Here is a 22,251-nt window from a genome sequence, read left to right on the forward strand (position 1 = left end):
CCTCTAATCACAGATTAAGTCACTTACAACATTCTTGGGGTATTTAAGCAGCTGAGGGGCCTGTGCAGGTGGGGGGAGAGTGGCATGAGGATTATCTTATATTTCATAGGTAGTGTTAATCGGCTGCTCTTAAGTGCTTCACGTGCTCATATTATGTCAAACATATTGGCTAATCTAGTGTTAGTGGAGCGCCGCTCAGGCTAAAATCAGCTGTTTCAAAACAAACACACAAAGTTCCACAACCTGCTCTTAAACCTAAGCCTCATTAACACTGATCTACTGATGCCTGCCTTTCTGATGATCACATGGACCAGTGGGCTCAGGTTTAGCGAGACATATGGGAAATGTCTGGAATGGTAATGGCTAGTTTAACATTTGTATGTTTTATAGTTTAACAGATCAAAACATTTCTAGGTAATGTGCTCCGAGGATGAACTACCATGTGGAGGACACACACATTCGGGATAAAAATATCGCTTTGAAAGGTAATCTGTGAGCGATGCAACTTTAGGCAACTTCTAAAACAACTAATAGAAAAATCAAGCATTGTTTTAAGGCCTAACACTGATATGCATTTCAATGCATTTTTTTTAAGTGCATAAAGTTGTTAAAAAATTTTTTTAAAACATGTTTCATGAAATTTAGTAATTATTCCAGGAATGCAAGCAACATCTAGTGCCAAGATGGAGTGAAGTGTAGTAAAAATTAAATGTAAATGAGTACATGAATATAATTTTGGCATGACGCTTGACCTGCAGTGATTCATTGAAAAGTTTCCTGACGTTAAACCCAACATGGGATGTGGCCAATGCAATACGGTACAGTGTGTATGGATACAATCGAGACAAAATTATTTGCAGAAGGCGATTGGTCTACAAAAATAATTAACATCATACATGCTCCTGAATGGCAATGATGCTTCTGGACTCATAAAAGAATCAAGATTATGATCTTGGGGTGTTTTCACGTTATCGCACAGTACAGACGCATCAAAACTGTGAAAGTTTTCAAACACAATTTTATAGAAAAAGGGCAATATAATTTGAAAATAAATATGCTGTACTACATTACACAGACACAAAAAGATGTTAATATCCAACATATTTACATAGAGTAAATAAATAATGTTTAAACTGTAAAACTCAAATCAAACCAGACCACATTTGAGTAAACCGTTTCAGCTTGTTAGATCTTATTATAGTAGAAGTAAAAGGTGACATGAGTTTGGCCTATATTTACATTTGGCTGCTATATTGTTATTCAATACGTATGACATCAAGACGGTTTCTTCAAGACTGTTTCGCCAAAACGTACTCACATACACGCACACAAACACCAGCCTCGTATACACACAAAATCACATATACACAGTTTGTTAGAGATCACGGCACACACACACACACACACATCTGCAGTAAGGCGGCAAAGTCAAGGCAGTTGGCAACATGACTCACTGATCAGTTATAGGAATGTTTCTCTGTTCATCTATGGAAAATAAAACAGGATGAAAAGCTTTTTTTTCTCCAGACAGCCATGGAGCTTTGCAGACAAAAAAAAGATCCATTTTAACATAACACTGCACATAAATAGGTCAAATTAAATACAAAGAGATAGAATACTGAAAATATTCTAAAACAAAAACAAAAAAATAATAATAATCATAAATTACTGAATTTTTTCGGGGGAATAGATTTGGACTAAAAGTTAAGAACTAGCTGAACGACAACAAAAAAACCTAGCACAGAATTGTCATCTTAAAGCTATAGTTCACCCAAAATATTTAATTTTGTCATCATTTATTCGCCCTCATATCGTTCATGACTTTTGGACATTTTCGGAACACAAATGAAGATCTTTTTGATGAAATCTGAGAGCTTTCTGTCCCTCCGCAATATTTAAATGTGAACATTTAAATATCAAATAAAGCACTTTGGGTAATTTGAACTAAACCACTCGATTCATATGGATTCGTTTTTACAATCTCTTTATGAACTTTTTGAAGCGTCTTAATTTGTGTTTTCTGAAGATGAATGATAGTCTTACTCGTTTGGAACGACATTAGGGTGAGAAATGAATGACAGAATTTTCATTTTTGGGTGAACTATCCCTTTTCAAAGTGGTTTCCAAACATGTCAAAAAATGAATATCCCTTTAAGGAGTGAATATGACCAAAATCCTCTTGAGCTCTGGTGCAAACATTTACCACAGCGCCCAGCAGGTTTCCATGGCATCACTGTGTGACATTCCACCGACAGAATCAGTTCGGTCTACCACCAAAACTCCAGTCATTTGTCCATTTCTAAAAACACACTCAGTGTGTTCAGTGTTCACGTACTGGGAGGAATGATTCCACAGCGTGTAATGGACGCCGACACACTTTTGCAGTCCTCCAAATGTTTTGTTTGCGCTCGTTTACATTTAGATTCACATAAAAAAATGCACAGCAGACCCCAATCCAGTGATGCGTTTCGTTGAGTACGACTTCCGAGTACGACTTTACGCATGCCAGCCAAGATCAGAAACGTTTACGTAGGTCTTTTAGACCCTTTAGCAGCAAATCAAATCCTGTGCTTTCAGTCTCTCGGTTCGCTTAATACACACGTGAAAATCATGAAAATATACAGACAGAGCATTTCATTGACTATTTACCCCCCACTTCATTCTCCGTGATGGAAAAATGAGACCAAAGTTCAAGCTGAAAGTTCAAAGTGCTGTGAATTATTGGTGAAATATTCCTTCATGTCAGAGTCCATTCTGAAATCTGTTCGGTTCACCTCCGTGGTTTGTCACATCTGGGAAAGTAAGTAGAAAATTCACAAGTGAAATTTCTATAACATCTCAATTGCTTTATCATAGATAGGAAGAAGATTAAACCTTTGCTCAAGGTTCCTGCCAAACAAAGGCTCCTTCTGACATATGTCTCCTTCATTTTCAGAAGAGGTGCATCAATGTCTCAAACTGTACACTGATTTACTAAGATGCAACGTTTACCAGACCTTTTAATACATCAACATATCTTTCAGTTGTTTAGGAGAAAGATCTGAGACAAAGCTTGTATTTAAAGAAGCAGCAACAGACACTTTTAAGGGAGCATAGGGTTTGAAACAATGTGACGATGAGTAAGTGATGACATTGTTGCTTTAAATAAAAGATCAACCTCTGAACAGCACAACTTTTGTCAAGGGATTTACATGACAATACAAAAACAGGAAGGCCAGTCTTGCACTAACATGTGTAGATAAACAAGAAAAATGTAGATTTACAAACACACCTGCAGGTCCTTTCGTTGAGTTCTAGTTGTCTAGACCTGCAGTCGGCTTCAGAGTGTTTACAGGAGCACTGACACGTCTCGGGGTCTTGAACAAACAACCTTCTTCTCCTTTCAGAGCATGTAGAACAGCAAGGCTCACACTGACTACTGAAGAGTGAGAGAACGAGAAGAGGAGAAGGATTGGGGGAGATTACTGCTGACACATAGTAAAGGCCATTAATAAACACTTTCACCCAAACATACACACAAAGACATTCGGTGAGTCAAGCAGTACACTTTATGAGCCACCCTGGTCTGGTACCACGGTTTCACACCTTCTGAGGGTCCGAGGGGGTTTGGAGAGTGTAAAAAGTTATAGGCAGGATGTGGCCATGCACCTGCAAGCTCAGTTAATGCAAGAAAACAATAAAAACAACCACAAACTTTCCATTTTAGAAAAGCATACTGGAATAAAAGGCAGAGAGAGAACAGTGCATACGAATCCAGTGTTTCAGTTTATTGCTTCTTGTAGTGTTGGATCATCAGTACAGTACGAAATGATGGACTCTAAGATTCACACGCATTTGTGCCAGCTGACCTTGTTTGAAGCCAATATTGCTCTGAGGACAGGCTTATCAAAACCACATTCTGAATTCTACATTTAACCCTGACCTCACTTTAAAATCACAACAGTGTAAAGGCCTATTTACTCAAAGAACGATTGGCATGAAAAACATGCACAAGACTTATAGTTTACCAATTTATGTGCTTTGGCCACTTTCTTGACAGGAAAAAAGTACTGGAATATTGTGTGAAAAAGGTCTGTTAGGGAAATGTCAGATTTATACCTACATGAGCACCACATCATTCTTAGTATTAAAGGAGTAGTTCACTTTTAAAAAAACTTTTGCTGAAAATTTACTCACCCCCATGTCTTCCAAGATGTCCATGTCTTTCTTTCTTCAGTCAAAAATAAATTAAGAAATAAATTCGCTCTTATCTAGCGAAACGATCGGTCATTTAAAAAAAGAAATAAAAAAGTTTAAGTTTTATAAGCTCAAATGCTCGTCTTGCTCTGTTCTGTGATGTGCGTTCGTGACTCTCCTGTTCAAACTCGCTCATCAAAATGAACAAATCTTTTTTCGAGTCATGACTCGAAGAGTCCCAGATAAGGCCCTTATTCATCGCCTGGTGTCGTTTAAAGCCCTTTGAAGCTGCACTGAAACCTTGAACCGTTTGGTTCCCATTGAAGTCCATTATATGGTGAAAATCCTGGAATGTTTTCATCAAAAACCTGAATTTCTTTTCGACTGAAGAAAGAAAGACGTGAGCATCTTGGATGACATGGGGGTGAGTAAATCATCAGTAAAAGTTTTTTTAAGTGAACTACTCCTTTAAGTCACAATAAGACTTTACATCCAAACTTGAAAACCAAATCTTCTCAGAGAATGTTATAAATTCATTGTGAATAGTTGTGGTGCAAACAAAAACATACTTTCATGATCTTTGTCTCGACAGGCCTTAAATCTAATTTATTTATTTATTTATTTATTTTTTTTATATGAAAACCCAAACCCTCAGCAAAATACTGACCTCAAAAGCATCAGTCTCACAGGAGCAGATTGTCCTCATGTACGCATTTCTTTGAAATACATTTCACTTTCCAATTACTGGGAGAAGCACCAAAGTAAACAGGCTGTTTGACTTTCGTAATGCTGTGCGGCAGAGCTCACGCAGCATGACAAAACAAAACTCACAGCAATGCAATGAATTAAAAAAAAAAACATCTCACACAATCCTTCTCATATGTCAGAGAGGACAGAACAATGTGAGGAGGATGGTCATAATACAATAAAAAAATGTGAGAACAATAATTCACATTCCAAAAACAGGAAGCGGCACAAACAAGGTAGTGATTTCAACAGAAATATTGTGAAAACAAATTAGTACCATCAACAGAAAGCCATGCTGAGTGGGTCAGGTGAGTTTTTATGTCGGCTACCTCACCACTGCTCGCCTCCTCCAATCATAGAGCTTCATTTATTTATTAAGTCCTGCGGCACAAACTATAGAGCGCAACGGTGCGGCTCCAGAGATAGAAATCCCATTCATTCCCCCATTGAAAAACAGACAGACCTACCCTGAGCTCAGAGGAAGTTAAGCGATGGTGCTTTTGCAATTTTTCATTTCTGATTTACCATGAAATGTGCTGCACTACTCACAATCATTAAGCAAGGTCCTCCAATAAGAGAACGTGAGAACCAACCTTGGAAATGAGAACAAATCTGAGGCCACTGCCTGTCCATTCCCATAAAGCACTGCTAATGACGAAATCCAAGGATTTTCCATACCCACAACCAATATATGTAATTTCTTTGCATGTCAAATTGTATCGTCTGTATACATTTTGGTTTATTCCTACAATTAATGACTTGTCAGATTTGTTAGTGTATTGTGGCTCTTGTTTGGATTACATCATTCACAACGCCGCATGGAATGAATAATACACTCTCTAATAAGAGACTACTTCTTTCCAAATACTTGCTTTGTTCAAATCAAAGGTTGTATTCCTATGATTCATCTTGGAGTTGAATGGTTTGGTTAAAGGCTTAGAACGCTTTAACAAAGATGCCTAAGGAGACTGAATGGGAAAACATTTCTGACTCTAAAAGTTGACAGTCACTCTTGCATTGCACTCTACTTGTTTGTACCTTTCGCAAAAACAAATCCAATTTGGCCACACGTTGTTTATGGTAATGGTTTTAGCATGTGCTTCTGCATTAGTAAGGCAAGCTCTGTGAGAGCAGAGATCGAGCATGTGGTTTTGTGGCGTGGTCAGTTTTAATTAAGTGGCAGAGGAGTTGATGGATTAATGGCAATTAACACCGTCCGACAGAAATACAGTGATTAAAGGAGGACTAAAACCTCCTCCCAAATTAATTTGACGACCAAGATTGCCACACTCAGGTGCAGGTGAGAGGAGGCGAACGCAGAGGTGACGTACAAATCCCGCTTTTTTTCACGGTTTTTCTTTCTCTTTCGCTTTTGGCCTTTGCCCTTCCGGGGTTTTCTGGAAAAGGGAACATGACAAACAAAGAACAACATCGAAAAACAAAAACTGAATCGGAGTTGTTGCAAAAGAATCATCCACACAGTCAGATTGCAATGAACGTAGTGCTAAAATGATCCAGATGGAAACCTCAGTAAACATGTCCCACTAAAACACATCTTTCTCTTCTTATTCTGGTATTGGTGCCCGACACGACAGCAAACTCCAGGGGCGTTAGTCATGAATTTGAAATAAAAAGAGCCAGTCAGGCTCTGGGAAAATTCGCCAATATTTCAGAATCTCTCTCACGAAGCACTTTCAATAAATAAACAAGGCATTAAATCTTCAAAAGCATCACTAATGTTAGCAGGATTCCTAGCTAGTGCAAAACACAGACACGCTGATTCAAAAAGTCTACGGGTGAGATTGAACTCTCTTATATTAGTGAGTGATCAATCAGCAAATCAACACTCAGCATTAGCAACATACACTTACATTTACCGTTCAGAATCCTGGCATATCACGTCAGACACGTCAGGCAGCAAGAATGTGAACTTTCCCCTATCTCGCAATCAGAGTACAAACCGATGTGCTGCGATCTCTAAGGTTATTTGCATTACTGGTTGATCACATGGGTTTTTCAATGCCGACATATGCAATATTCACTAAAACAATGTGAAAACGTTTAATTTAATCAATCATTTCATCTCTTACAAACGAGAACGTCGAGACTATGAAGTTGAATTTGACAAATCAGGCTGGTTATTCTCTACGATTACATTCATTCTTTTCATAGATCAAATTCAATCACTGTCATCAGTGTCTGTGGACATGGTGCTGTCGTAGAACAGCCACTGTGTCAAAGGGCCACTTGTTTACCAGAACCAGAAAGCATTTCAACTTTTTAAACCCCTAGAGATAACCTCTGACCCATAACACATCAGCCACAAGATCAACACCCTCAACTTCAGTAAACTTTTCAAACACTTCGGCCCACATTCTCTGGTGAGAGGGAGGCATAAGGCAAGGGGGTTGACTGACCGCTGCAGTATCTCTGAGGAATGGAAACGGGCTCATAAACAAACCCTGAAAACATTATCTTATCGCCGGACGTAAAGACACTTCAGAGATGACAAATCTCTCCGTTACCTCAATGAACCTCAAATCGTAAAGCAGAGCTTAGCCGACGCTGAGATGAATGTAGGGCGAGGGCATTGAACTAGAGGGCGAGACTCACACACCTTTTCAAGCAGCTCTTCACACACCTGAGGGGCTGAATTTACACTTGAGAGAGCAACGTGCAACGACATGAAGGCATCAAAAAGGAAGTGAGATCAGATAATGGAGTAAGGGTTAGAGAGTTTCTCAGTTCATCTGATAAACAAAAGCAGTAGTTCTGGTCTCGTGCTAGGCCTAGAGCTTAGTATTTTTTTTTCTTTCACAATATTACTTTTGAGTGATGAACAAATTGTTGAATCAGAGGTGATCACAACTGATTGTCATGAGATATTTACAATATTGCCAGCAGATATCAGGCATACATTAAATCACCCAGTCCTAGTTTTAGTTTAGCTTCAGTTCGACAATGATGCAACTAACGATTTTCAAGATCTAAATCACCTGTAAAGAGTTCCACTGTTCTCTCACGATCAGATTTTATGGCTTTATGTAACATGAAAAGCAACAAGCTTAGATGAAAGGATCAGGGAGAAAAGGAAAACAAGAAGGAATACACCTAGGTGGAGCGATAAGAGTGATTGAGATAAAGCCAGAGAGATTAGGAAACAAGAATGAATGCAAGAATGATGGAGGGGAAAATGACAAAATAATGCAAGAGCAAAAGCACACACACGCACATACAAACACACACACACACAAGAACAATGTCACTCACTTTTCTCTTTTCTCTGGAAGATCTTTTTTCAGCCTGAAAGAGCAACAAAAATAGGGAGACATTACCTAAGTGTTTGTTGTGAGCACAAAACAACAGACAAACATCCACTAACACCCCTCAGTTATATTAAATACAATTATAGAGCAGATAATGGATGGCATTAAGAAGTGTCCCCAAAAGCTTATCCTCTAGGGACAAGCTTTCTTGTAGTAAAGTCTTCAAAAGTAAACTTTTTTTTTTTAAATGGAAAAGGTTTTCTTTCATGGGTAAGAAATCATTTATCCCCATTTAGGTAGCTATAGGTATGTATGAGTGTAGACATGAGGATTCTTACCGGCACTGGCATTCACTGTGTTCTGAAAAACTCATGAAAAAGTCACCTTGATGACGGAGTGGTTTCAATCTTTTAATCTACGGGAAAAAAAAAAACAATGACAAACATTAAAACACCACATCTTAGACATATAAGGCAGTGTTATTGTTAAAGGGACAGTTTGCTAAAAAATGACCGTTTTGATATCATATCAAAAGAAGATGTTTTAAAGAATGTTGGTAAAAATACAGTTGACGGTAGCTATTGACGTCCTGACTTCATTGAGAAGCAAGTATGTCCTTACCAAGATTCTTTAAAATATCTTCTTTTGTGTTAAACATAAGAAAAGAAACTCATAAATGGTGAGTAAATTATGACAATTTTCATTTCTGGGTGAACTATCCCTTTAAGTAAACACTACATTCAACACTACCTAAAAATTGGCTACTCTCATTCAGAAAAAAACCCTGTTAGCTTGGCCAAAAACAGAGAGATAAAGGGTTTGGATGTGGGAGACAAAGTAGAAGAGTGTAGGGTTTCCAAAAAGTAGACTTAACAAGATTCAGACAGATAGTGGGAGAATATAGAGAGAAAAAGAGAGCAACAGTCTGGAAGTTAGGGGTCTCTGACCTCCAAGGTAATGTTGTATGTGACGGTGGGGGCGCATTCCATCATCTCATCATTGCAGCACCCAGCACAGCGGGTGAGAACCACACAGGACGGTATAAAGATATGCTCTATGTCATCGGGGTATTCCTGTTGAATTTCCACCAGCACCTCCCGAGGACGACAAAGTGACTTGTTATACACCTCCATGAATGGCACCACTGCAAGTTAGAGAAAAAAAGAGGAAAATCAATTACTTGTTTGTTTGTTTTGTGTCCCAAAAACGTAGGATCTTTTTGGCCAAGAGTTGCACAATTTTTTCATGGCCAACGCAGTTTGGAAATCAGGGAGCCCTTCTAGGAATTTGTGACTGACAGGGGTGTCCATTTAAATCATGTACATTCCTTGTGTTGCACTCGGCCTACTTAAAAAGTAGACCCCAAAGTAGCCTGTGTGTATATGCACAGCTTTTTGAGTCTCTTTTTTACATGAAGAATTAAAGCACAAATGTATTGTAATTTAATAATGTGTAGTCTTGTTCTCTAGGCTTAACAGATTGAGCAATGAGCAGTTCGGCAATGCGTGATCCAAATTATCCCTCTGAGATTTTGTATGTTAAGATGTAATACAAACCAGACTGGATCGTGAGCTTCTAATAAATACAACAATTTATCTTAAGCTTTACAGTGTGTTACAGTGTGATTGAAGGCACAGCATTGCCCTCTTAACCCATCCACCAGAGGGCGTTGTATGTGTCCAGTTTCTGGATGACACCATTGAGTTCAAGCAGAAACTCACCGTCATATGTGCTTTTGCCTCCCTCCCTGGGTATGTAGGCACTCTGTAGTAAAAAACAAAACAACAACAACTTTTTGAAAGAAATTCATTTTTAAAGACTGCATTCAGTTATACATATTTGTTCACAAATATGTTCAATAATCAAGAGTCCAAACAGGTTTGACTAGTTATTCACCACATCATCATTACTCAAGTTTTAGGATGATGCAACAAATTACCTTATTTCATTTTCAAAGTTAATAATCATAATAATAATTGTTGCCCATCACAAAGAATGATTCTCAATGATTATTTTCCTCAAGTGCACATATCAACATGTATAGTATTAACCTGTAGTATACAGAAAACTGTATTAAAAAGGGACTTAAGACTTGGCCTTGAACGATCTGAGACTTGACTTAAACTTGGCCTTGATAGTCTTTTGTCACGAGTCTAGTATCAAATCAAAACTGGCCTTGAACTCTGCATTAGGGACTTGTGAACATGTCAGATCTCACACTTCAGATTTTGCAGAAGCTCCATGGAGGCACGTGCACTTATCAATGAAGCTTCCCCCCCCCCCCCCCCCCCCCATTCCAGCTGAGCCTTTTACTCACTTTAACAGACCAGCTGAACTTTTTGGGGGGTTTGATATGGGTTTAGCATAGCTTGTGATTTAATGGCTGAGATTCAGATGATGCCATTGATAGAAGCACAAACTTCATCAGATTGTCAAACTGATTGGCAGGTTTATTTGTATTCATCCATGCCCTTGAATATAAAAAGTTTTGAATAAGCTGAAATCACACCTAATGATTTATATCTCTTTCATATTGTGGTCTCCTGAGGCCGGATATGTTGGTGCGCGGTGAACTGTATACTGTAGCTGCGCCTTTAAAGCGTAATAATATCACTAAGGTGGTTATGGTAGGGCCTTGACCAAAATCGACAACAAACTTCCAAACAGTTGAATGAACTTGGGTTGCGTATATATCCGTCTTTCCCCGGTTGTAACTTGTCTACAGTGTTAAATGGCTCAATGTGGGATGATCAGATTGGCTTGTTCGCGTAATTTTGAAGAGCTTGGCAAAACATGGTCAATGACCTCGCAAGGGGAAACACAAGGACGTCCAATATTGGCGCAGACATTACATTCGAAATAACACTATTTCAAATTCAACCGTCTTACTCTAAATGTATGCAAAGGGATATAAAACTTACCTTGACAGCTGAAAAATACAGAAGCGTCACAATAAATAACTGCAGCACGCCAACGGCAAAGTTCATGATTGAATTTATAAGGCGAATAACTCTTTTTAAAACCCTATCCGATGATAGGCGGACTTTAGCAAACGCATTGGTAAAGGTCTCAGAAAGCAAGTTAGACATGAGTAAAGGCTTCTTCTTCACACGGGGTCCGATCTAGAGGGGCAACAACAATCCCATGTTGGTCTCACAACACGCATGCAGACACCTGAGAGAGCGTGAGACCCACGGAAAATATGTTATAACGTCTCTCAGCTGTTGCCGATTATTTTCAGAATATCCAGAAATATGAGAATCCAGGACGCAGGTCCTCTCACATTGTTGAGAAGTAGATCAATTTTTTCTTCCAAGGCTATTACAATCCACATCACAAAAGTAATCCCATGCTTAGCCTGCCGCCCGTCTCCAAGTGCGTTGGGTTCATTGGGAAAGGGACGCAGAATGGATAAGAAACTCACTCGCTGATAAAACTTTCAGTATTGCCCATACAGTGATACCAGTGAGGACACAAAGAAGCCGAAGAGAGAATGCTATATCCAAGCGCACTTCTAGTCCCTACGAATGAACCCTGCTTTAATTCCGCTTCCTGTTTGATTTGTCAGCTTGATTCTCAAGTTCTCCCCCTTGCCGTTATGAATGATCACGGACGCCGCCGTTCCCCGGTTTTAACGAACAGCTTCAGCTGTCGGTCTGTTCTTGCACCGCAGTGAGATTGAAACTCACGCCATTGGACGAGTCACTGGGATGGGCGTGGCTATAGTGGTGTCAGTGTCTCAGTTAAGTTCAATGCGCAGATGTGGGCTTATTGATAACTCCTATAGCTTCTGTTAAACGAGAGATCTCACTCTCTAATTACAGAGTGCTGGCCTGGTATCAATTATGTTATTACGGATACTGTTTAATCAAATGAGCAAAGAGTCATCCCTCTTATTGCAAGTTGCTCTCTGAAATCATTGATTTCGATTGGTCAATTGCGTCTTTCATCGGTCAAATATAGGCTATTTCTGAATAATAAGCTTTGTCCATAGTCGCAGTAAGTCGTAGTTCAGGGTATGTTCTAATTAAATACTTTAAATTGTTTAAAAAGGATTTAATTAGCCTTAAAAATATAACATTCAAACGTTTTACGTTTATTTATTTTCTATGTAGCTGTATAAAAAGCGGGACCATAGTGAGCCCACATTATAGTAAAATAAACCTATTTATGATCACCCTACAGTGCTTACTTTTATAAAGGATGACTGGACATATTCCTTATTTGCTATTTGTATGCGTTACTGTTTGATCCAAAAGTCAGAGACCACCAATGAATAATTAATATATATATATATATATATATATATATATATATATATATATATATATATATATATATATATATATATATATATATATATATATATATATATATATATATATATATATATATACACACAGTATATATTATGTTGCCTTTTTATTACAATTTCATTATACACATTACACTAGTTATAACAATAATATAACAATCAGTGAAAAAAAGGATTTCAGTAGCCTTGATGTCCCCCCATTTTATTTAATAACAGCATGAAATATGGCAAATAGTAGGGCTTGATTTATTCCTTTATTACATTTCAACATTTTGAAAATGTATTATAGGCTATATATATCAATAAGTACCCTAATATCCGCTGCGTAATGATAGGTCGTACGTGCAGAGGCATAGCGGTCTACATTATGTGTGCGTAATCCCAGTTTGAATATCATCAGCATCACATGACGGGAGCGATGACGCCCTTTTGGGCTTCTCGGTCATATGCAAGGTTGCTTGGAAAACGGAAAGAGTGCTAGGTAATGAGGGCGTGATCACATGTGTAAGTGTGTGTGTCCATCACCACGTACTGGTGTGCGCGCGCGCCAGCGCGTATGAAGCACGGACTCGCTTCAAGCGCACGCTGGACATGTGCGGTCAGTCCGGCCAGCGCGCGAGACCCGCTCGAATTTACATCCCTTTTTCTGCTTCCATAAACAATTTCACACACCTATTTTTCCATTAGGCTACATTAAGTGGACATTAAGTGGTCTTTTTGTAGAAAAGGGTTTTCCTCCTGTGACAATTTCACACGTAGGCAATTGTCTAGATAGATTTTCATGTGCATTTTCTTTCAAATAGGATCCCTTCTTTCATCCCAATACATAAAATCCTCTTAGATTAGACACTCGGTTCATGAGACTAAAAGAATCTCAACCTCTGCTTTTAAGAATAATTTTTAATAAAACAAAAACTTCTATTTAGCAACAATTTGAAGTTCTTGACTCATTTGGTTTACTGTGAGTTGCATTGGCGCCATCTGCCTGTCATTACACGTATTGCACGGGTAAGGGGCTTCCCCGTGTTGCCATGTCCACTCAAAGTAATTTTGGGGCTTATCAATATATGGGCATTCATGCGTTTCAATGTGTGAGCTTACTTCCAGCATTTCTGATTGTTTGTAAATTTATACTAAAATAAATCAGATCAACGACATCAATCAATTCCCATTGATCCATAGCATCCACATCAACAGAAACCACTAACAGTTCTAACACTAACAGGGTCCCTGATGTAGACTTATTTTTGTGAGGCAATATTACAGAAGTTATTGTCAGACTAGGTTGCTTGGTTTTCTCCCCAGATCTGGCAACACCGGACTTCACTCCCATGTTCCTGAACATGCATTGAAAGCCACTTGGAGTAAGATTACTAAGATTACGTTCAAATGCGTCTTAATATACTGTACATTAGATACAGCCTGATTGCATATCTTGGCCATACAGAAATCCTTCACCAAATAGCATGTCTCAGCAACTGCAGAAAGTCACAAACTCAGACGGACACACACCTCAGTAAGAGCTGTTTAGTCTGAGTGGAAACCTTGAGTGCAAGGTGAAAGAGTGGGAGGAAGTCTCAGAGAAAGAAGTAAGTGGATACACTCAAATAAGACAAAAAAGACAGAAGAGAGCAGGACAGAACGAGTTAAAAAAGAGAAGCTGACGTAGGAGGTGCTGAAAAGCGACATTTGTTTTTTTTTTTTTTGTTAGTGTAGTTCGCACGTCAGATTTTAATTGAAAAATAACAAGACAGATATGAGCTCCACTGCCACCTTTTAGAAACAATGCAAACTCAGCAGAAACAAAGAAAGGACAAAACTAATGAAGTTCACACTCCTACTCATCCAGAAAGATTCAGTGCCCAAACACAGACCCACAGAGGGGAAATCATCAAAAACGACTGTACTTTCAACAGTGACTGACCACCAACATTTTCATCAACATTTCCCCCATTCATTCCATACACAGGCAGTCAAAAAAAAAAAAGGGAAATGTGTATTGGAAAAGGTGTATTGTTTGATTTTCATGAAGTTTGCATTTGTTTAAAATCAATTTCTCTCTTGAGTGGCATTTAACACTCGATTTCATTGGTTCATTCATAGTTCTGTCTAGTGTTCAGCTCTAGCAGCTCTTGATCTGTGCTTAACAAAGAGAATCCATTACACTTCACTATCACTCACTCAGGTATGGGGCGAGTCTTGCATACCACTCCCTTCCACACACACACACTCACACAGGTCGGTGTCAGAGGGGAATGAAATGGCTCGTGGCCAGGTCCAGATTAGACTCAACCCTAAATGCAAGAACTGGTGTTCCAGTAAAAGCACATCTCAAATATTCAGAAAAAGAATTGGGGGAAATTTCTTCCATATCTGTTAAAATATTCCACAGCCATCAAGGGTTTACTCTGAAACTAATCAAATTATTAAAACGTTTTCCAAAGTGTTCCACGTTTAATACAAGCTCTATTGAGAGCATCAGTTGTATGCTTGCACCATAGACAGTCCTTGTAAATACATAACGGTCAAAGCACCAAGGGACTAGTTGAAATTAGTTTCTGTGGTATATGGCTTGACAAAGCTTAACTTTTACTTAACCCAGAATATTCCTAAATAAAATCATCGTGAAAAGTTCATCGTGAAACCTGATTATGTGGTTGCATCATCCCTGAAGGTGGCATATTAACCTAATTTTTTAGAAGTCCTTACCCAGTGGGATTAGTCACTAACCTTGCAAGTGGCAACTTGAATAGGTCATATTTGGATTATTTGTACGTTCAACAATAAAAGGTGCACTATGTAACTTTTTTATGTTCAAAATTAACAAAAATGTTTAAGTCAATACACCATCAATCCTTCCAAAATGTGTTTTTGTCTTACCCTGATTCACTATGGTGAGTATTAAAATTGGAACATGGACATACGTAGATATGTTTGTTCATAACAACCATTTGTATTTGATAATTACTGTTTCAAATGCTGATCTTGCTTTAAGTGGCTTAAAGTTAGAGCAGTTCTGAGTCCCATGGTTCAGTTGTAGGAGTATTCCAGAGTATTCCACAATGAGAAACCTCGTCTGAGCTAATCAGAATATCCGAGGAACTGACAGATTCTTGGACAGGACACAAAGCAGATGAATTTAGTCATTAAACTTAAATGGCCAATAAATCACTGCCATTTTGATAGCAGAGCAAGTGACCCCCGACCCCTCCAGCTGTGGCAAGTGCGCAGCAGTGTTGTAGCGCACATCTACCCGACCCGAAAGCAACCTTTAAGAGTAGAGCCCTACATCGAATGTCCATCAATGCTTTCCCAGAAACATGGCAAATACTGACACTCCCTTCATATTTAAGACATATCAATAGAAGAGGAATGATTCATCTGCTAACCGTAAAAAAAACTCCAAAACACCCGATGTAGTCCAAAAGTGATAAATTGGCCCCTTGAGTATTTTTGTTCCTGCAGTGCAACAGATCGAAAATTCAGGAGGTTGGCATCGGGGAGACAACATGCTAGAACCGCATGTAATACCAATCAAGTGTAAACACTCAACATATATCTTAGCTCTCTGTACAGCCTAGCATGTCAAAACCAAACCATATGGCACTTGAAAGGATCTTTATGGATATAGCCGTTTGGAAAAAAATGGCAGGGGGCGGCAGTCAGGCCTTGATGTAAAGCCTTCAAACAAGGAAGTTTTCAATCTGTAACTTTATCCAATCTGTTGGATACCTTCAAAGGGGATGAGTACCAATCACTCAAACATCTCTGCACTATCACTCCATGAGGTGACAGTCAGCAGATGTTTCAAAAGTGTACATGTGTGTCTCTTACTCTGTGCTACGTGTAAACTGGCAGGTCTTCATGAACACTATTTTATTACAACACATGAACATTTCCGAGAAATCAGAAGTACCTCAGCTCAAGATTTCCACAGAGAGGCTACACTTTTAGCAAAAACATTTCTCCACAAAGTCGGCTTGGGTGGTTTGGTGTGAGTGATAGGGTATAAATTACAAGCTCTTACTGTATTTTATAGCACCTGCGCATGATTAAACAGAAATGGAAATTTCCTAGAAAGGCAGAAGGATAGGGTATGTAGTCCACTGTGGAAAGATGCAGTCATTATTTGTCCATGCACAAGCAACTTCACTAACCGAAAAAAGGGGACACGTTTAAAACAAACAAATTTGAATGACACATTGAAATGCTCCTTTAAAAGTGGATGCTTATAATTACTGCAGGAGTGCTTTATGGGTTGAACTTATCCCCAGTTCACACAAAAAGTTGAAAAACAAAAAGGAAACATGAATTTAAATATAAGCATTCAAAATTCCTCACCTGCTCCTGGATACACATCGCAAGACTTGGATTGAGAGATACTTTTTTTTAAGCGTATAAAATAAGGTTGCTAGTTTTTTGGCAAAGATTTCTGGGTATTAAGAGTTACCAGTATGTCCAAAACACACACCCTGTGGTCCAGTTATGGTTCTGTCGTCTTCCGGAAGGTAAAGCTAGTAACCCCTCGCTGGTTTGGGTCATAGCCGCCTGACAGTGTTAGGCCTCATCATTGCTCTCCTGAAAAAAGGGTCTGTTCCTGGGACAGGATTCAAGGCTGGCCTAAAATGTCAAACGCCTGACTGAGCAGCTAAACATGATGCTTCCTAAAATCCTTATTCCTCTTTGCTTGATTGAATGAGGGTGTTACGCCTATAACCTTTGACTTCTGATGTGGTGGTGAAGGTATATTGGAGCAACAGTAAGAGATAAATACTAATGCAGACATGAGGAAGGAGAACAGGAGTCTTGTCTGTGAATGGATAGGCAAATATAAAATAAGTTATAAGCTCCAAAACTCCTTTAGCAGTATTACTCACAAGATTTATAACATGCAATGTCTCACCCTGACCACAATGACAATTTATCCAGTGGAAAACTGCATGTCTTGTTACTCCATGTGTCATGGTCACACTAAGTAATTTTCCAGCATTTTTCCAGTCTTTGTCATTTTAAATGCAAAAATTCCCCCCAAAATATGATTTCTTGCATCATTCACCCACACAATGCATGGTACACCAACCCGGTCTTTTGACCATACGTCAATATTCGCCTTTTTTAAAAAGAACATATAGGAGATCACTTACAAGTCTTACAGTGGTTAGACTGACATAAAATCTGGGATGACAAGTCTTCATACTTCTTATGGGCTTAGAAGATTTGGAAGATATGGCACACTAATTGTAGTCCCACTTTTATGGTTGTGGCAGATTTTTTAGTTAACATATGAAGAGTTCAGATGCAAAAGCCTCTAAATGCCATTTGAAATTTTCTTCTTGAATGATGATTTTTATCAAACTTGTATATTTAATTTCAGTAATTTCACTTAAATAACAATTAATAGGTAATCATCATTGCCATTTAAGTGAAATCACTGAACTTAAATATACAAGCTTGATAAAAATGATCATTCTAGAAGAAAATTTCAAATGGCTTTTGCATCTGAACTCTTCATATGCTTTTTCATTTTATGGTGAAGAGAAGTGTGAACACATTACAAATCTTATTTTGCTTTTCACATTAAGAAGGTCATTCAGGTCAGAAAGATATATGGGTTAGTAAAATTTAGATTTTTGGATCAACAATTCCTTTAAAGTATTTGATCAGACCAGCTCAGGCTCTAAAGCAAACAAACATGAGCGCTTTTTTATTTTCCTTTTCCTTCTGGCACTAAGGCAGACTTGGACTTGGATAAAATCATTTTGAAACTTGTAAAAAAATACAAAAAAAACACATACTTTTATAAAAATGCTACAATGACATAGCCAAACTATAGAAAACATCTGTGATTGCCAAAGCTTTTTAAAATACTTTATAAGGCTTTAGTATTTGTTTGAAAGTGGTGCGTGTATGGGTGAGACTACTTGGTTGAGAGTATTGTGCGGATGTTTCTTTTAAGATCTGTGTTTGTGCGAGGCGAGGGTTGATTGTTTGAGTGGTTTTGTGGAATTTCTTAGCCTAAAGCCTTAAAGATCAACAAGACATGGATGGTTGGATGGGGAAGGTGGGAGTCTGAAGTGTTTCATGTGTGAAGGTTTTTGATTTTATACATATATTTGTGTTTCATTGTGGGGGGGTGTGAAAGAGAAAGATCATGGCCCTACCTCACAGTACGTATCACATTTCAGGGGCCAATTTCCCCTGTGTGTGTGTGTGTGTGTGTGTGTGTGTGTGTGCGTGTGTGTACAGTGTGGCGCTTCTGTCTCTCCAGCACCAGAGCGGCAGTGAAAGCGAAGACCCCCTGGGGCAAATCTTCCACTATAATGACAGATCTCTTTACGAGGTAAAACTTCGTGCATGGTGGCCCATCATCACGATGATGGGTTTCTCGTAATACTCATCTGAGAGCTCACAGCCAGAGCTTACAAGTTTTGAGTAGACTCAAACCAGCCAAATTCACTTTTACTCAGAGTAGAGGCAAGGGAATCAGTCTTCAATGGGGGAGAGCATAGATATTTAATGATTCAAGACTTGAGGAAACACATAAAATCTGTCAAGTATGACTTCTCTGACAAACACTTTCAAAACAAACAGTTTCATAGAACCAGATCACAGACAAAGACTAGAATGTAGAGACTATTAAACATAGTACAGAACAAAATCACCATGAATCCAGAAATCAAGCAGAGGATCAGGGTTAAACCAGCTCTGTGTGTATTAGCATATGCTGGGACAGAAGCCAAAAAAAGCATGGTTACTTTCTCAGTTGCCATTTTAACAATTATAGGAATAAGATAAGAAACAAGGCTGTTGTGACATCCAAAAATGTCTTTTTGGCTTTATTTTTGAATGAAAGGCTATGATGATGGAGGAGGAGGATGTATGAAAGTGAGCAGAAAGTAAAATTCCCATCCCCCTCCTGCAGGCTATGTATTAGTTTAGCTCCATTCCCTTTGGGATCTGTAGTTTTAGATCTGTTTTAACTCAGAGTCTCTGTGCTTAGTTTGTATTTTACTCCTCAAATTGCCTCATCTCTCGAGCCAAGTTGTTCTCCACCTTGTCCATTTCTCTTTGTCAGTCTTTTTCTTCATCAGGCTCAACACACTGTATGACATCTTAGTGTGTTCTAGTGACCCTGATACCCATCCTCTCTTGGCGCTTTTCCACTGCATGGTACGGTACGGTACGGTTTGGTACGGCACGGTTTGGCGCTTTTCCACTGCATGGTACGGTACGGCTCGCTTCGGCTCGCTTTTAATGGTACCTGGTCTGTTGAGGTTCTAAGCATACCGTACCGGTACTAAATGTGACGTGAAACACTGCAGATCACTGATTGGTCAGACAGAATCGTCAGTACCAGCGTCATTGTATAACCCCGCTAGATTTAAATAGCCAGTAACAGCCACCGCTGTTATCGATCAGTCTATAATCCCACCCACTTTAAAGCGGTACTAACTCCAGTGGAAAAGCAACCGAGCTAAAGTGAACCAAGCCGTGCCGTGTCGAGCCGAGTCGTACCACGCAGTGGAAAAGCGAAGCGAGCCGAACCGTGCCGCGCCGAACTGTACTAAGCCACACCAAACCGTACCAGCGGTGGAAAAGCGTCATCTGATACCCTTGAAGGGACGTCAGCAAACATCCCACTTACCGCATTATCTGCTACCAAAATAAAAGTAGTACACATTGCACCTTTTAAAGGCCATATAGGTTTGTTGAGTTTCAAAGTGAACTATCCCTTTAAGGTAGGGATGGGGCCGATCCGATCCAGTATCGGTATCGGGACCGATACCAGCGTAATTCACGTATCGGATTTTTCCGATCCAACCTGCGGAGAAATCCGATATTTATGATCCATGTCTGCGCTTTAACGTTGTCTGCTGAAATGACTCCAAAAGGGATTCCCCGGGCCTGCTAGTCTGATAGCTGGCTGCAAACTGTGGAATGGATATTCTGAACGGAGGTGCAGCTCAATCATAGACTGTAAAAAATAGGGCTCAATGAGACACACAGACCCCCACTCAGGAAATCCATTCCGCAGTTTGCAGCCAGCTAGCAGGATAGGATTGAGCTACCAACATGTTCGCTGTGTGGAAATACTTCACACTGGAAACACCGCAGCAGAGCAAGACCGCAAAATGAAATGTTTGCAAAGCCGTATTAATTAAACTATTTGTCTGTGATGCATGTTTGCAATTCGCAGTCCAGAAGAGAAAGAGAGAGATCTCTCACGCAGTCCCACAGCACGCACAACACGACAGCCCTGCTTAATGAGTGACGACAGAGGAAACGTAGCCTGGTTATATCTATGATATTAGTCTGATTTCCAAAGATTAAAGAATATATTGAGGTAAAAAAAACATTAAAAACAATAGCCGCATTCTGTCTAGCCAACTTTCTTCCCATCGCGGCGGTGCGCTGTCATTTCTCCTTAATACTAAAACTTTAAGACAGAATCAGCACGATCTGTGATTGTTGTAAAATGCAGGCTCTGCTGTTGGTAAATTGCGGGACACTTTTAATAATAAAGAGAGCTTAAAAGCACAAAATTTGCGCAAGAAATGCTGTTCCCAATGCGCGCGCGCGCTCCGAAACAGACCTCAACAAGACAAGCAAATTATACTCTGGGCTTCATATGCGCGTCTAAACGATCAAATGTAGCCTGCACAAGAAAAATGTCAAACCGACCGGCTTGGATATTAACACTTAAACCGTTTATGTCTAAAATGAACGTAGTTATGGAAGTAGTTGGGAGAAAATATGCTGCATCAGTAGATATGAAATCTGAACTCGTTCTTAAAGGGGCAGCAGTATAAATGTGACGATTGCGACATTACTGAGAGTCAAACAACAAAAAAAGGCAAAGAGAAAATCACTCACAGCTCTTGAATGAATTACTTCAGCTCTAATAAGCATAAATCTATCTATGGTAAGCTTTGCAGTGCTATTTTACTTTTGATTACTTTATTATAATTCTTTTTAGACCATACCTGAATAATGTTAGTAGACCTTCCTGAAATTAAAGCACTGTGTAGGCCTGTATAATGTGTATCTTTGTTTAATTGTCTATCTATTGTTTAATATATATATACTGACATACATACGCACATATCATCCTAGCCTGTAGAGAGGAGTTTATTTCAACATCATATAAAATCAACAATAATGATAAATAATATTAAAGCAAACACAGCTCTGGTATCGGAAAAGTATCGGTATCGGCCGATATCCAAAGTCGGGTATCGGGATCGGATCGGAAGTGAAAAAATGTGGATCGGTGCATCCCTACTTTAAGGAGAAGGAGAGACTGTACAGAGATTACGATCATAGGCATCCCCTTTGCCATATTGATTCATTTTTGTCAAATGTTATGACAGTTGGAACCAAGTGGACAAATGACCATTCAGGAAACTACATTACAGTGCTGGAGACATTCAGGATGTGGAGCGGTGTGGGAGAAGTTTATGCGGTCAGTGCGGGGTTTGCTCAATGTTACAACTAAATGCCTTGAATAATCTACTACAATACAAACGGTTTGCAAACTGCTTGCGAAACTAAAGTTCAGGGTTCTACAACAGGTTATCTGAGTTGCTATTCTTGCTGTATTTTGAGTGAAGGTGAAATCAAGACCCTAATTCATTGTGAATCTGTAATCTGTTGTAAATAGATTGTCAGTTGATTTTCTCTGTGATATTATCTGACCAACAGAAGGAGCCAAAGAGATTCTTCAGTGGGAAACCACCTGGGTTGGCA

General features: G+C 39.1%; 1 protein-coding gene across 4 annotated transcripts; it reads right to left on the minus strand.

The window, feature by feature from the left end:
- Positions 1–1,000: 1,000 nt before the first annotated feature.
- vegfab (vascular endothelial growth factor Ab) lies at positions 1,001–11,803 on the minus strand. 4 transcript variants are annotated; one of them, XM_089126737.1, is made up of 8 exons: positions 11,111–11,803; positions 9,911–9,953; positions 9,137–9,333; positions 8,528–8,604; positions 8,194–8,226; positions 6,255–6,320; positions 3,272–3,415; positions 1,001–2,792 (listed from the first exon to the last, which is right to left on the minus strand). In XM_089126737.1, exons 1-8 carry the CDS (start codon positions 11,276–11,278, stop codon positions 2,771–2,773), a joined length of 750 nt encoding a protein of 249 aa, XP_088982863.1. In that variant the 5' UTR covers positions 11,279–11,803; the 3' UTR covers positions 1,001–2,770. The 4 variants fall into 4 exon arrangements, with proteins under 4 accessions (XP_088982863.1, XP_039523760.1, XP_088982864.1 ...); XM_039667826.2 differs by having other exon boundaries at positions 3,272–3,418; XM_089126738.1 differs by lacking the exon at positions 6,255–6,320 and having other exon boundaries at positions 11,111–11,800.
- Positions 11,804–22,251: the final 10,448 nt, after the last annotated feature.

The sequence above is a fragment of the Pimephales promelas genome, chromosome 24, assembly GCF_988280905.1.
Source record: "Pimephales promelas chromosome 24, fPimPro1.hap1.1, whole genome shotgun sequence".
NCBI classification, from domain to species: Eukaryota; Metazoa; Chordata; class Actinopteri; order Cypriniformes; family Leuciscidae; genus Pimephales; species Pimephales promelas.

Coding starts and splice junctions, on each gene's coding strand:
- vegfab (XM_039667826.2), bottom strand. CDS start 11,278: ATGTCTAACTTGCTTTCTGAGACCTTTACCAATGCGTTTGCTAAAGTC. Junction 9,954..11,110: donor TGTATTTTTCAGCTGTCAAG/GTAAGTTTTATA, acceptor TTTTTACTACAG/AGTGCCTACATACCCAGGGA. Junction 9,334..9,910: donor AGGCAAAAGCACATATGACG/GTGAGTTTCTGC, acceptor TCTAACTTGCAG/TGGTGCCATTCATGGAGGTG.